The following is a 15,778-nucleotide window of genomic DNA, read 5'->3' as shown; positions in this document are numbered from 1 at the left end:
TGACCAATGGATTATTACATAGGATCCAACTCGGCAGGCATATTTTGGAAGGTCTATGAATTGAAAGCTAGTAACTGTTTGTAAAACAATTAGTGGTAATAGAGCTATTTTAATATCAATACTTATTGTACCTGGAGTTATCCCTTGGAAGCTATGATAAACCAGCACCATTATACTAGATGACTACCTTATAGGTATATTGGGAACTGGATATAGTAATGACAACTTGATGATGAAGTGGATTGTTTATTTTCAACAATTCTCCTCTAAGTGTCAAGTGAGAATATATAGATTGTTCCTACTTGATGAGTTTGGATCTCATTGTACTAAATCATTTCTCGACAAGTGTACTTTACCCAAAAACATTGTTTTCTGTCTATCTCCTCATTCCAGCCACCATCTTCAGTATTAGGCTGAGAAAACCTGTATAGACTCTGAGTTGTCTAAGCTAACCAAAATTCGTTTTCTAGACGAAAATCGTCTAGAAAGGCTTGAAATATACTTATTTTGTTTAGGACTACTAAGAGTGAAGTAGGTAAAGTAGGATAGAATTGTAAAAATAATATTTTATTCTTAAAGTCTCTTCTCCATTGCTTGATGATATCTAAAAGCTTAGAAGGTACTTCGATATTTATATTCCATGTCTGAGTGTTCGTGGACTACATCTATCTATTATACAAACTATGGGCCCCTCTGATTGTAACTCGTAATATTGAATATTCTCTAAAAGTGTGAACACCAGGAGACTCTAAAAACTACCATACCCTTTTTAGTAATTACAGTATTGCTAACTAGGAACTATAACTTATTCGCAAGGTGCTAATCACGTTATCGGTAATAGATACAATAGTTGGCAGGTGGCCTGCTCTTCCGGAGAGGAGGCGAGAGCTGAGAACTAAAGGAGGCTTCAAGGGTGTACTGGGGAACAAAGAAGTAACCGTTCAACCAAGTATATTGAAATACTGTCTGTTGAAGTCTGCCTTTTCTATCGTAGAAACAGGCGGTCTTTAAATACACAAATCTGTTCATGTCTAGCATGAACGAAACTAATCAAAGGTATCAATCGATACACTTTGGTAAAACTCCTTAAGTATCAAAGCGATACTTAAAACAAAACATAAAAAAAAACCAAGTATCAAACGATACTTAAAACAAACCAAGTATCAAAGCGATACTTAAAACAAAACATAAAACAAAACCAATAACCGAGTACCCGTACCGGTTACATTCCCCATAACAAAACAACTGTTTAAACAAACAAAACCTAATAATCATCAAAAGCGGATTCCGAGAAACTCATGGCTTCAGTTTCTGCAAGAAATTCCTCATCATAAGTATCACACCAGGGGCAGGAAGAAACCCTGAGGAAACACTTAGACTCAAAGAAATGTAAATCACAGTAGTCACAAATACCAGATTCGCGTTGTACATCAACCCAAGCATGATCGCAATCAGGACAGTAATCTATCCAGAGGATTTCGAAATAGTCTTCAAGTTGGATAGCATCACGGTTCAACAACAGTTCAACAATCTGTTGTCACAGCCTCACATTGAGCTCCACATAGTTTGACATCGTTATGGTATTCGGATGGTGATTGGTGACTAGATAAAGTTGTCGAGCCACTGCTCCATAGCTTGATTCTCCTCATCGCTGCTTTCGAACTCCGACTCGAAGTGTGGTTCCGAAAATCCATCTCTAGCTTCGAGTTCTACGTGCCATCGCTCAGTTTCTGGCATTGTAGGTATCCAGCACATGGTGATATAATTGATTGTTGGGGGGAGGGATTCGTTTGGCATGTTGTCTTTCCACAATCCGTTCACCATATCCATAGAAGCATGTGGTGCTCTAGTCCTTCCAGTGGTTCCCAACTGTTTTCGCTCGTCTGATAACCATTCCATTTGACTAGGAACTGATCATTTCTGTGCCAAAGGCGGTGGTCTCTGATTTCTTCAACTTCCCATTCATTTTTCTTATCGATAATGATAGGTGCAGGCCGAGAGTGGGTTCTTCCAGGAAACTTGGAGTCGTCATTTGGATAGAATCGCTTGACAGCTGAGGCCTGAAAGACTGCAGTATTGCGGCGGTACATGCGTCCATCCATCTGGACAGTATAGTTCTCTGTATGCTCGTCAAAAGATATGACTTTGAAGGGTCCTCGCCATTGGAGTTGCAGTTTCTTGCTGCGTCCGACATTGGGAACGAACATGTTACCGTGTACTATGAGCATGTCTCTTAGTGAGATGGAGACATGTTTGCGTCATCGTTTCTGGGCAGTAGTGGTGCTTCGGAATCGGGCAACCTTAACAGCTTGGAAGGCATCGTTCCGAATTGCTTGGTGGCGGTTTAGATGGTCATCAGAGGCAGGGACAGAGGAGTTCTTAAATAGTGTTGTAGGTAGGAGGGGGTATTGACGGCCAAAGACTGCCTTGTATGGTAACATTCCCAAGGTATCTGAAAATCCGGCATTAATATATGCAGCGAGCTCAACAAGGGCTGGTTCCCAGTTGGTTTGTCATTCATTGATCATGTTCCTAATTCTGGTCTTAACTTCGCGGATTTTTCGTTCTACTTGGCCATTTGTCTCATGGTGTCCAGGGGCAGCCATAATGTGGTTTATTCCGAGGGAGGTCAAGGTTTGCTTCCACAATCTGGCGGTAAAGTGGGGATCAGCATCACTGACAATAGATAAGGGGTACCCATGGGGGGTAAACAGGTATCGTTGGAGGTTATTCCAGGTGTCTTTGGAGGAATCGGTAACCTTCATTGGTATTAACCATGTGTATCCAGAGAATCGATCCACAGCTACCAAGATGGTATCATATCCTGCTGACTTGTTGAAGGGTCCTGCGAAATCGATGGCATAGGATTCGAATATTTCACATGGTAGTTGGAGGGTCTGTGCTTTCCCTTCAGGTAGTTGTGTTCACTCCTTATTGGCCTGGCAGAGTTCACATTGCTTGGCAAAATCGCGGAAGTCCTTTCGCATTTCAGGCCAGTAAATATATTCTGAGGTATATTGGAGGTTGCGGTCCGCACTATGGTGTCCTTTGTTGTGGATTTCAGAGATGACATATTCCCTAATAGTCATTCCGTTGAACATGTGGCCTTTCGGAATGTATAGACAATGTTCACCATAACGGGTGCTGGTATAGACCATTCCGTTGAATATATTGTATGGAGCAAGATCTCCATGCCTGGAGCTATCCCTGGCTTTGAAGTAAATCGGGTCATGGCAATATCCTGCTATCATTTGGCTTCGGAAAGAGGAGGTTAATTCTTCTGTGGTTGATCTAACATCTCGTTCATCCTCAATGAGGGATCCTCTTGTTGGTTCGATAGGGGCTTCCTCTTCCTCAAAGGCTTCGTAGAGTGGATGCCGATGCTTGGGAATAGTAGGGAGTATGACCGAGATAATGGTTTCATTGTTGTATACTCGTAAGGGTCCCCCATATAGTGGTCATGAATCGATTATGGGAGGAGAGGAAAGCGGGGCTGACTGTGGGGGGTGTAAATAGGATATTGCATCCACTTCGGCTGCTGCTTGTTCGAGTTCTTCAAGACCTTGGTATCATGTTGGAGCAGGATTAAGGATATGAGGAGATTGGGTTGACTCATTTTCAAGGATCATTTCTTCTTCTCCTTCTGCAGTGTCGAAGCTGGTGTCTTTGGAATCATCAGCAGGCATATAGTACGGTCACTAGTATCTGTTTCTGAACTTAATCTCAGTCTGGTGAAAAGGGCAGGTGTCGTGGTAACAGTGAGACCAGTGGAGTCTGCTTTGTTCAAGTTCAGGAGAAGGTGTGCTGCGGAGCGTGCAATTGTCTTTCCGTTCTTCATTAATATCCTTTCCGCATTCTGTTCCAGCAGCGCTATACATGGTGTAAAAGAAAGGATTAGAGGGAGCGTCAGAGCTGGCGGTAGCCATCGATGGTTCTTGTTCATAGGAGGTGTCGTCAGGGCAGTCCTCGCTTTGTCTTGTGTGGTCATGAACAAGAGGAGGATCTGCAAGATCTTGATTCTCATATAGGCGGGAGGGAGCATCAGCTAAATAGTTCGTTCTTCCAGAGGTATAGATGATTTTTGTATCGTATTTGCTGATTTCACTTATCCATCTTGTTCTTCTCCTTCCGGGTATCCTTTCTGTTTTAAGGTTAGTGAGAGGTTGGTGATCGGTAACAATAGTGAAGGTATTGCCCATCAGGATGCGGTTGAAAGCGGCGAGAGCATCAATCACAGCAAGGGCTTCCTTGTCTATTGTTCCATATTTCATCTGTGAGTTAGTGAACTTCCTGCTGTGTAATGCCGCCGGTCTTGCCGTTTCATGGGAGGCCCCTTGCCCAACCCATGCTCCAACTCCTACATCCGATGCATCAGTAATAAGCCATATCAGTTCTGGTTTACTATAGAAAATAGGTTGGATAACCTTGGCATTTTTAATCAATTCCTTGATGTTGGTAAAGGCTTGGTCATGAGTGTGGGTCCAAACAAATTCTGCATTGCCAGTAAGGTCTGTAAGCGGCACTGTCACAGTGGCATGGTGTGGGAGGAACTGGGAAATATAGTTGACTAGTCCTAGGAATCGCATGAGTTCCTTTTGATTCCGGGGTGTCGACCATTCCGTTAAACAGGCTATTTTTCCAGGGGCTGCGTGTATTCCTTCATCATCTATAACATGTCCTAGGATATCGAGTTTATCGGCAAACAGAATTGATTTGTTTCTGCTAGCGTAGAATTTAGCTTCCCTTAGTTTGGTACAAACCAATCCTATATGGTAGGCATGTTCTATTTCGGTGTTCGAGAAGATGAGAATATCATCAATGTAGACCCAAACAAAATGGTGGAGATATTTGCTTAGGAGGTTTTCCATAATTCGCATAAAGGTGGCGGGCGTATTCATATCACCTTGTAACATAACTCGGCTAATGAAACTTCCGAAGGGTGTTTTGAAACTGTTGTAGCGTTCACTTTCTGGATATAACCTTGTTTGGAAGTAGGCATCGCTTAAGTCAATCTTACTTCGGAATCTAGCCCGTCCAACTGCATTTAGAATCTGGGTTTGGTTTGGGATAGCGGAGCTGTCCATAACCGTACTTTCGTTCCGTAGCTTGAGGTCAACCAAGGGGCACATTCTTTTGCCATCTGCTTTGGGTTGAACAAACATAGGGGCAGCACCTGGGGCTTCTGCTCAGTAGATGACTCCTCTTCTTTGTTGTTGGTTGATCCAATCACAAAGTGGACTTTTGTATGCGTCAGGAATAGAGTAGGTGGGTTGGTTCTTGAGATTAGAGTAGTCTCAGAGGCGAATGTGGTGATTCACCTCTCTCATAGGCGGTAGTTCTTCGGGTATTTGATCAGGGAAAATGTCAAAGTATTCATCCAATAGTCGTAGGGCAGTTGCTTCACATACTGCGGCTCGGTACTCTCCACTTGTTGGCTTGCATGAGACTCTGACCTTCTGATCTGGGAAATCGATGGTTGCTTCCCCACACCTGATTATAGCCTTGTGGTGGTTCAGGAATGGCATACCTATTAGGGCATCGTATTTGGCTAAATTTCCAACCAGCATTTCCTGGGAGGGTAGGACTGCAGAACCAAGTCAAATAGTCGCACTACAGGTTTTATGACTTGTGGATCGTGATCCCTTTACTGCCATATTGACTGGTATAGGTTGATTAATGTCTCGAGTTGTGAGTCCATTGACAGAGACAAAGGCATTGCTGATTATATCTCTCCTGATTGCACCAGTATCGAATAGGACTCGGGCCTTTTTGCCTTTGATCAGGATAGTACCTTCCAGGGCGGTGTGTACTTTGAACGTAGCCGGAGGTCGGACACTGTTGCATTCCACATCGATATATCCGATATGGATCTCTTCATATTCTCTGGGTTGAGTATTATTGCTTTCAACATTGTTGGCCGATGCCTCTTACTTAATTGCCTTTCCTTTCCCTTTCTTCGTAGGACAGTTCCTTGCCATGTGTCCTGTTTTTCCACATTCAAAACATTCTCCTTTTTGCTGTCTTGATTCTTTGGAGGATTTTGTTTTCTTCTTGAAAACCCGTGGGGTATCGTCTTCAGAGTTGCTGGAGGCTTTGTGCCGTGGCTAGCTGTTCCTACTAGAGGATGTTTGTGTTTTATAGGCCTTGGTCTCATGGAGAATGGCGTCCTTTCGTTCTGCTCTTGCAATTAATACTGCAATATCATCGCCGTCCTCCTCAAGTGGTTCTACTTCTCGCCTGAGGGTATGGTGCATGGTGTCTTAGAATCGTCGCTTCAGGATGTAATTGGAGATACTGCCTTTCTCCATTCGGTCCTTATACATCATTAGATCCGTAACCACAGCGGTGATTCACTTGACATGCATTCTATTAACTTGCTGGAGCTGGTTGAATTTGTTGTATAGGAGGTCATTGATTATAGAGGATTGGAATCGTCCTTTCAGGTAATCGAGGACTGTAGTTCCTCTTAATCTTATGTTTCCACCGTAATCCTTATAGCATTGGTGGTATGCGTCGGTTGCCTTTCCTTCGCAGAATGATCCAATGATAAGTCCGGTTGTAGGGTCTTCCACATCTTTTCCTTGTAAGAGTAGGAAATGTGAGAGTTCCGTGGCCCATCAGTCAAAAGCTTCCGGTTTGAGGTATTTTCCTTCTCCTGTGAATTTCGCTGGGAGGTGGAGTTTAAACTTGGGGGGTTCAAATGCTGTGGGTACCTCCTCTTCTTCAGGCTTTGCCCGAGATTTCCCTCCTCCAGAAGGCCCTCCTCCTGTGCTAGCCATATCTGATTTGCTACTGGATTCGGGGTCGATTGGAGGTTCAAAAGAAGGCTTCTTTGCTGAAGTAGAAGGGAATTCTCCTGGAGGTTGTGTATCTTCTGTGTTTGCAGGATCGCCCGGCTCTTTAGCAGAGCGCCGGGGTTGTTTCTTTCTTGTAAGGTCTTGCCATGGGATTTGCTTCCCACTCCTGGTCGTCAAAGACTCTATCTTGAGTTTGAGATGAAGCCGAATGTGCTGTGATTCTGCCGCTTCTCTCCGCTAGCGTTCTGAGGTGGAGATCGATAGGTTTATCAGGCCTAAATCCAGGGACAGGTTTTTAACCACTTGCTGAGGTTAAAAAAATGTAACGTGTTCGCAAGGTACTAATCACGTTATCGGTAATAGATACGATAGTTGGCAGGTGGCCTGCTCTTCCGGAGAGGAGGCGAGAGCTGAGAACTAAAGGAGGCTTCGAGGGTGTACTGGGGAACAAAGAAGTAACCGTTCAACCAAGTATATTGAAATACTGTCTGTCGAAGTCTGCCTTTTCTATCGTAGAAACAGGCGGTCTTTAAATACACAAATCTGTTCATGTCTAGCATGAACGAAACTGATCAAAGGTATCAATCGATACACTTTGGTAAAACTCCTTAAGTATCAAAGCGATACTTAAAATAAAACATAAAACAAAACCAAGTATCAAACGATACTTAAAACAAACCAAGTATCAAAGCGATACTTAAAACAAAACATAAAACAAAAACAAGTATCAAACGATACTTAAAACAAACCAAGTATCAAAGCGATACAAAAAACAAAACCAAGTATCAAAGCGATACTTAAAACAAAACATCACACAAAACCAATAACTGAGTACCCGTACCGGTTACAGGAACTATATAATTTTCAATAGTAATTATTTGATCTTCAGAGTCATTAGACTTATATCCTAGTTCTCAAGTTAAACTGAGTTGGCCCCAATTATCTCCCTTATCAATAAAATGATCAGTTTCATCTGTGAGTTGTATTTGTAGTGGTAGTTGCAATTTCAACCTTCCTAGGTCACCTGACCTTTAACCTCCATAACTCCGGATTCAGCTAATAGATATCTTTCAGATAACTTTCAACTAATTTGCAGGAAGCCATTCTACTGAGTTGGTAGAATATCCCTCAGTTAGCAACTCTCAGTTGCTCAGGATAACAAGACTTCAGTTATTGTTCTAGTGTTGGGAATTATTCCAGCAGCTACAATGTATTCTTAGGCCCAGTTGTAACACTCCTGGAAGTCTATTAGCTTCAGTGGTAGTATTTCTCAGAGGTCTAGACCTTCTAGTTATCATAGAGTGGGTGCAAATGTATTGGCCTCTTGTAAAGATCCTTTAACATTCAATATCATCTCTTCTTATAAAAATATCCCATTACCTACTGTTCTTACAAAGGTTATCACAACTATGAAGCCTAGCCAATCTCTGAGTAGTTGATGGATTTACTCTGTTCCACTTCTCAGACATAACCGAAGATCCCGTCTCATATAATCTGTAAACAGGATTCGGTCAGACTGACAAGAGCGATGTATACAATATTATTCTTACACCTTCAATTCCATAGCCCTATAGTCATAGGATGCAATTAAAATAAGGGTGTATGATGATATGCAGGCCCGGTAAGGGGGCTAGAGGAGGGTGTTTGAGACTAGAGATTCCAATTCCAAGTGGGATTATCTTACTTAGGGTGGTTCCTAGGAGTCAGATCCCAGTATTTCTAACATTCAGCTATTTGATGTAGTTGTCTTTCAGCCTTATTGTCACAGATTTAACAGGATTTCACACAGGACTCAATTATGAGTCTTAGGTCTCACACATATGACTCACTCGAGTCGTATGATTTGTTTATGTTATGGTTTATTATATTTCATGCATGACTTGACTATGAGTTATGGGTTTTGAGCAGATAACTCACTTGAGTCATATGACTTGATTCTATCATGATTTATTATATTTCGCACCTGACTCAATTATGAGTCATTAGTTTTGTGTATCTGACTTATAGTTATGAGTCATTAGAGTTAGGGTTCGTATGAAGCGTACTATATAAGAAGGCTAGTATGACTAAAAGGAATAGGCTCTTCATACTTTGTTCTAAGTAATTTCCTTACTTATTACTTTTACGAATAAAACATCTTTACACTCTTTATTGCTTTACATTCCTCAGAAACAGAAAGGTAATACCACTATATATTATGATAATAGGTATTACCTATGCGAGTGTTAGTACAGTTAACTAAAGGGTCTAAGAATTATTGAAGAAGATATTTATATATATCTATATATATATATCAAGAAAATATATCATTGTCTATTGCTCTATATTAACAGGACCTTAGGAATCTTACACTTATAAACATTATCACTCAGAAGCGGTAGAGAAAGCAACTTGTCTGGGCTGCGGAGACTTTGATAAATGTGAATTTTTAGATAGAATTGATTTTATCTATCAACAAACATTCAAGCCATCTACCATCCATTCAGCCTTCTACACTATTGGTCTTATATTATTCAACCCCGATCTTGTAGTTTCGAAACTGCATGAGGCATCACCTGTATTTAATGAACTATCTACAGCAGCAAGTGAATCATCAACTCCTGGTGGCATTCCCCTCATACTTCTACAACTGAAAATTCATAATGAGGAACTGCAGGAGGAGGTGAAGGATATATCACCTAATATTCAGTAAAGACTTAAAAATGTTCTACAGAGAAAACTAGTCTTTACCCAATCAGGTACTTTAGTGATACAGCATTTGGAAAATATCTGTGCTGCTGAGAATGCCAGAAATACTTGTAACAGAGCTCAGAATAGGAGATAAATACAAACTGTATGAGTAATTTATCCTTCACAAGCAAGCCAAATAGTGAAGAGTAGAGAGGCTGTTGATATTGAAAAAGCAGAAAAACAACTCCATAAGGCTCAAGATGCCCAAAAAAGAGTTGAGAAAGCACAGAGTAAACCATTTCTTGATGAGATAAAGCCTAGAGGAAAAGCCCGACCTGCACTCCAAGCACATGAAACGAAAATATCAAGACTTATAGTAATGAGAATTAAGTAACAAGCAAGGTTGCAAGAATTGTTGTAATACAAAATACTGTATTCTTTCAACTTTGATTACTACTAGTATGTTCAGCTACTAGTTTTATATAATAATAAACCATTATCACTATGAAGTTGTACTGGACAAGAAAGTTGTATTCATGTTGTCTTGAGATCTCATATTATTCACAAAGTTCTATTGAGCTACAAAGTACCGTTTAGCCACAGAGTTACCATGGTGAGCCACAAAGTACCGTTGAGCTGTAAAGTACAGTTTCAGGCACTCTTTAGTGCCCCAGGTTGTGTGAGCTTGCAAGCGCTGGGGGTTGTGGCGGCATGCCACAACCTTGGCACGAGTACGCTGGAATTCTGAGGAAAAAGGATGTTACGGCTCCAAAGCCTTGCATAAACGTTTTTTCAAGTCGAGGGGCTGAATGCCCTCTGTTGTTCATTCCCGTTCTGGGTATGGGGGAAGAGGCAGGGATTGCCGAGCTTTTCACATGCCTTCTTGTCTCGAGTCCAGGCGTTGGCGAAGATGGGTTGTGGTTGATAGGTGGTGAGTGATTGTGAGGCTCAAAGATGTGATGGACAATGGGGGAGGGAGGAAAGGGATCGTTTCTTTTTTCTTTCACTTTTTACTTTTTCTGTTCTCGGGGGATTTTGCTACAGTACCGGTACCGTATTCACATGTTTTATTTTCTCAAAGCAGTAGACGGCACCGGTACGAAAACCCGCGACACGAGAACGACAACTGGATTGAAGATCTCAACAAGCTACCTATATTACAGTAACGTTGGTACCGCCGATGGTGATCCAACGGGAGATGCTTAAAGTTGAGGCCAAGAGGTCCTAGAATTTTTTCCCCTCTTGGGGTCGGAAAAGATGGGGATGGGTTGCGGACATGATTGACAGTCTACTCGTAGAGTACGACACAAGTCCCAGTACCGGTACTAGTACTAGTACTTGTACTTGTACTCGAGTCTACGAGTACTCGAGTAGTTATCACACCGGTGGGATGAAGGGGGTGGTGAAAATCCACCGGGGTTGGTGGGAAGGGGGAAAGAGTGGTGGGAGGAGAAGCGAAAAACTGTGGGGATGGGAAGGGTTGTTGTTGGGATGTGGTTGGGCATGGATGCGCGGAATAAAGAGGTGGTGGATGCATGGGGGGAAACCTTATCTGGGATCGAAGCTGTTCTTGCGATGCTCATCATGGAGATTCCAATCACTTCATCCATCAGCTGGGGGAGAAGTGCATCCGAGGAAATTCTGATCGGCTCATATTGTCAGCTCGTACAGGGAAAGAAAGAAGGGGAGCTGCGTGGTTAGAGACGCACGAGCACAGTACCGTATTCTACGGTACTCGAGTGCCGCTACAGCACAGTATGATACCGGTAATTCGTAGGGTGACGGAGCAGGTCAGGGACAGAATAAGGTATTAGTGCCGCACCTCAACAAATTCCAAAGTGGGCGAGGAGGATAAATATTTCCCACCGAAACACGGAAGAAGAAAAGAAACAATTGGCCCCCACTTGGCCGGATCTGGGAATTAGGAAATTGATTGGTCGGTTCTTGCTTTGCCCTGCATAAAGGTTTTTTATTTTATTTCACGTAAAAATTTTTTTTTTCTACGTGCCTTCTACGGTGGATGTGGATGAAACGTTCCAATGGGAGGAAAGTGCCGCGGTATTCGGTAGACTCCGGTGTTGCCCGATGTCTTTTCTTTTATATTGTGCTCGTACACAGTATACAGACTTCCGGCGCAGGAGGAGGTGGAGGAGGAGGAGAAGGTGGTAGTTCGAGTGCTCGTACTTACAGCGCTGGTGTTGGGTTGCGTTTGGGTGAGGGGCATGCAGCTTTCTCGGAACGTATAGGAATGGGATGCCTAGCCGGAGGAATGGATCGGGTGGAAAAAGTGAGAAAGGGGGGAGGGAGGAGTGCGGGATATGGGATTTAGGTCTGCCTTGGCGATGTAGAGGAAACTAATGATCTGTCTTTTTCCTCCAGAGTTGCCAGGACTCGGACTGTGACTGAATTGGATGGACAGCTCATGATCTTCTGTGCTTTGCTCAGCTCGAACTGAGTAATTCATACAGTCTTTCTCGGGGAAAGGAAATAGGGTAAGGCTAGTAGTAGTGGAGAGGGCACTGGAGCGAATCCCGCTGCTGTGTTCAGTCTACGGAACTGTGGCAAGGTGGAGCAAGGGAGAGGTACGAGTACTTGTGTGATAGACCATAAGACTGTTGCACGCAGTAGGTAATGCCGTGTGAGGTCGCTTGGTCAATTGTTCCGTCTGTTCTTCCCTCTTCCCTTGCATCCCTCTTCCCCAGCGAGAAAATTCATGTCCCTCCCCGAAAGTTAAAGGATAAAATAAAAGCGAGCCCTATTCACTCTCGGACCCTGTTTGCCGCTGCTGCCCTCCCCTCGAGGTTTTTTTTTTTTCAGACTGTCCCAGGGATATGGTCTAGCGAGCCACCCGAGACTTACCGTACACTTCCTTTCCTCTTTCCTACCATATATCTCTGTACCTCTCCACCGCCATCCATTTGCCATCCTCCGCTTCCTTCAAAAGATCTGGAGTCGGCCGCAAGAGAGTTAAAGAAATTGGGATCAGACAGCCGAGGAGCAGCAATCAAAGATTGAAGAGATATTGAATCACGCGTGGAGATAATAGGTGAGATATTTCCTATCTTTTTCTTTCTTTTGCGGTTCGGTTATCCAATTGATATCATGAGGGGTGGGGATCTGTATTGCATGTCGTGTTACCTTTTGTCTCCCGATGCACAGAGAGGTAAACGGAGATCTGAATGAGGGGGGTTGACTGTTCCGCTGAAAAATTGGCGGAGGGGAGAGAGAAACAGACCTTGGGCCTAGAGGGAGATAGTCCATACCAGAGTTGAGAGAATTGGGAAAGGTGATACGATGGCTGACCATTTTCGATCCGGGCAGAACTTCGTAATCTTCTCAACATGGCTACCCGTTCTAGAACTCGCAAGTCTTCAATTTCCCAGGCGTCCACCCCCCTTTCTGCCAATTCAACTTCATCCTCAAAGGCTCCATCCGCCTCATCTTCATCAACCTCGCTTTCATCTATGGCGCCAGTCAATGAGAAATCCCGAAAGCCGCTGCTGGATACCTACGGAAATGAGTTTGAATTCCCGGACTTCACCATCAAGCAGATTCGGGATGCCATTCCTGCCCACTGCTACAAGAGTTCCACTCTCCGGTCCCTGGGCTACGTAGCCCGTGATCTGGCTTTGGTGTCCTCCAATTTCTATGCTTTCAAATTCCATATCATTCCTGCGCTGGCGGAATACCACCCTGTCGCTAGGTTCGCTGCGTGGGGAGTGTACTCGTTCATTCAGGGGCTTTTTGGTACTGGTTTATGGGTTCTTGCTCACGAATGTGGGCATGGTGCATTCTCTCCTTCGAAGACGGTAAACGACCTTGTTGGATGGGTTCTTCACTCCTCCCTCCTCGTCCCTTTCTGGTCGTGGAAGATTTCCCACGGAAAGCACCACAAGGCAACTGGACATCTTGAGCGCGACATGGTTTTCGTCCCCAAGTCTCGTGAGGAGTACTCGCGCCGCTATGCCGGTGGTATTGGCCATGACATCGTCGAGTTGACTGAGGAGACCCCTATTGCAACCTTGGTACACCTTATCGGCCAACAGCTTTTGGGGTGGCCCTTTTACCTTATCAACAACGTTACCGGACACCCCTACCATGAGCGTCAATCTGAAGGTCGCGGAGTTGGGAAGAGGAATGGATGGTTCGGTGGTGTCAATCATTTCGACCCCCGCAGTCCACTGTATGAGAACCGTGATGCCAAGTGGATTTTGTTGAGTGATGTCGGTATTGCCGTGACAATGTACTTCCTTTACCAGGCTGTTCAGATCTGGGGTTTGGCCAACATCGCGATCTGGTACTTTGGTCCGTATTTGTGGGTGAATCACTGGCTCGGTAAGTTTTGATTGTTACATCATCCTGTCCATCTTGTCGGTCTCCGGCGGTTACGATCGGTTGACTAATGTGAATCATCATCAGTGGCCATCACCTTCCTCCAGCACACCGACCCTTCACTTCCTCACTACCACCCCGAATCCTGGACCTACACCCGTGGCGCCGCCGCAACTATTGACCGTGAATTCGGCTTCATTGGTCGTCATCTCCTCCACGGTATCATTGAGACCCACGTTGCCCACCACTTTGTTTCCAGCATCCCCTTCTACAATGCCGATGAAGCTACCGAGGCCATCAAGAAGGTTATGGGCAAGCACTATCGATCTGACACCGAAGGCGGCCCAGCTGGCTTCCTACGCGCTCTCTGGCGATCTTCCCGTTGGTGCCAGTTTGTTGAGCCCAGTGAGGGTGCCGAAGGTGAAGGAAAGGGGGTCGTCTTCTTCAGAAACCGAAATGGTCTTGGTGTTCCACCTGTCAGCCAGGAGAAGATTGTTTCTAGAGTGCCTTTTGAAAAGAAGGGCCCTGTTGTTCAAGTTGCAGAGGTTAGCGACTCTGAGTAAATTTGTCATGGTATTTTTCTTTTTCCATCGTTTGTTTTTGTGAAAAAACAACCTTCATTTTGTTTGCTACCTTTAGAGATGGGTGTTTTTTGTCATTTTTTCTTTCCTCCTTAATGACCTTTTCCTGAACTAAAATTAAAATGATTTTCTCATAAATTTTTCTTGGCTCAGACCGGGGGGTAAATATAAGGATGAAACATTTTTTTCTTCTTTTCTGACACCCGTTTATGGTGAGTAGCTTGAGTTTGCGTTTTTTCCTTTCCATCTCTGGTTTCCTTTTTGTTGCTGCGACAAGGTTTTTTTATGTTTTTTCGCTCCCTGAGGGGAATAAAATAAAAGTTCATGAGGTAGGTAGGATGAGATCAGGTATATGATAGTGGGCTAGAGTTGGCTGGCTGTTGGAGTGGCTGAGGGGGAGAAACACTGAACGTACTGTACATTTGGAGAAATTACGGAAATGTGAATAACGCTAGACCTTCGAGATATTTAGTCCGCATTTTTTCCTCCCTTCTCTTCTGATAGATTGGTTTCTCCGAACACCGTGTTGTGAGGAATAACGCTGCTGTTGGATCTGCGTTGTTGTGAGTCGTGAATGTGGGGCATCGGGCATGAGCCTGAAAGCTCGACATCTCTCTCTCTAATCTGGGGGACCCGTAGTCACTAGATTATATATTACAGTATCTCCCCGCCCCCTCATGGAAAAAAGTCTTGGCCTATCTCCCCAGCCTATCTCCGGATATGCAGGCTTGCCTGTTCCGAATACGAGTTCCTATCCATTTGCTAAGTTATGGCGGTACTTTGTGATTACAAATCTTGAGAGGTACAAGTACCGACCGGGATTTGTTATTGGATTACTATTACGTAACTTGGCCCTCTTCGGTGGAGTGGGGGGGGGGTTCCTTGTTTCCATTGCGGGTGGCGTGGTTCGTCCGTTGGTTTGTATGTACGAGTACTGTACTCGTAGGATTACTTATTCACCTTCACCCTTCATCATTCATGATTCACGCGGGTGAGAGTTTATGACTGGAGCGTTTGTTTGTTGGGGAGTGTGAGTGGTGGGTGTATCAATATTATGGTATTTGGTTGGTTGGTTTGATTGGATGTGCCGGTGCGGTCATGAACCGTACTAATAGTACAAGTACAGTACCACTACTAGCGTGGACAGGTACTTGTACTTGTATAATATCATATACTCGAGTACAGAGGTTGTTTTTTTTTAATGACTTTCGGAAGCGATTTGTCCGTAGTAGCAATAGTTGAAGTCAACATTGTCTTGCGAGTCAAAATATTTTTAATTTAATTTATCTGTTTATCGAGTACGGCGGTAACGTACCCTGTCATAAGTGAAAATCTGAAATGAGTATAATAATAATATTGGAAGGTGATGGGATTAATAGATGGCTGGCCCTTGGTAGT

At 43.8% G+C, this 15,778-nt stretch overlaps 3 protein-coding genes; 1 reads left to right on the top strand and 2 right to left on the bottom strand.

Annotated features, from left to right (window-relative positions):
* Nucleotides 1-12,092: 12,092 nt before the first annotated feature.
* On the bottom strand, nt 12,093-12,773 carry GSTUM_00002899001 (uncharacterized protein; the record flags this gene model as incomplete). XM_002836603.2 has 1 exon in its annotated part: nt 12,093-12,773. The coding sequence occupies one exon, from the start codon at nt 12,771-12,773 to the stop codon at nt 12,495-12,497; it is 279 nt and encodes a 92-aa protein (XP_002836649.1). The 3' UTR covers nt 12,093-12,494.
* A 35-nt stretch (nt 12,774-12,808) lies between these two features.
* On the top strand, nt 12,809-14,771 carry GSTUM_00002898001 (uncharacterized protein; the record flags this gene model as incomplete). XM_002836602.2 has 2 exons in its annotated part: nt 12,809-13,802; nt 13,887-14,771. 2 exons carry the CDS (start codon nt 12,809-12,811, stop codon nt 14,360-14,362), a joined length of 1,470 nt encoding a protein of 489 aa, XP_002836648.1. The 3' UTR covers nt 14,363-14,771.
* A 40-nt stretch (nt 14,772-14,811) lies between these two features.
* Nucleotides 14,812-14,991, bottom strand: GSTUM_00002897001 (uncharacterized protein; the record flags this gene model as incomplete). The annotated part of the gene is made up of 1 exon (XM_002836601.1): nt 14,812-14,991. The coding sequence occupies one exon, from the start codon at nt 14,989-14,991 to the stop codon at nt 14,812-14,814; it is 180 nt and encodes a 59-aa protein (XP_002836647.1).
* Nucleotides 14,992-15,778: the final 787 nt, after the last annotated feature.

Source organism: Tuber melanosporum, assembly GCF_000151645.1.
Source record: "Tuber melanosporum whole genome shotgun sequence assembly, scaffold_153, strain Mel28".
Classification (NCBI taxonomy): domain Eukaryota; kingdom Fungi; phylum Ascomycota; class Pezizomycetes; order Pezizales; family Tuberaceae; genus Tuber; species Tuber melanosporum.
This window is presented reverse-complemented; position numbering and strand designations above follow the sequence as displayed.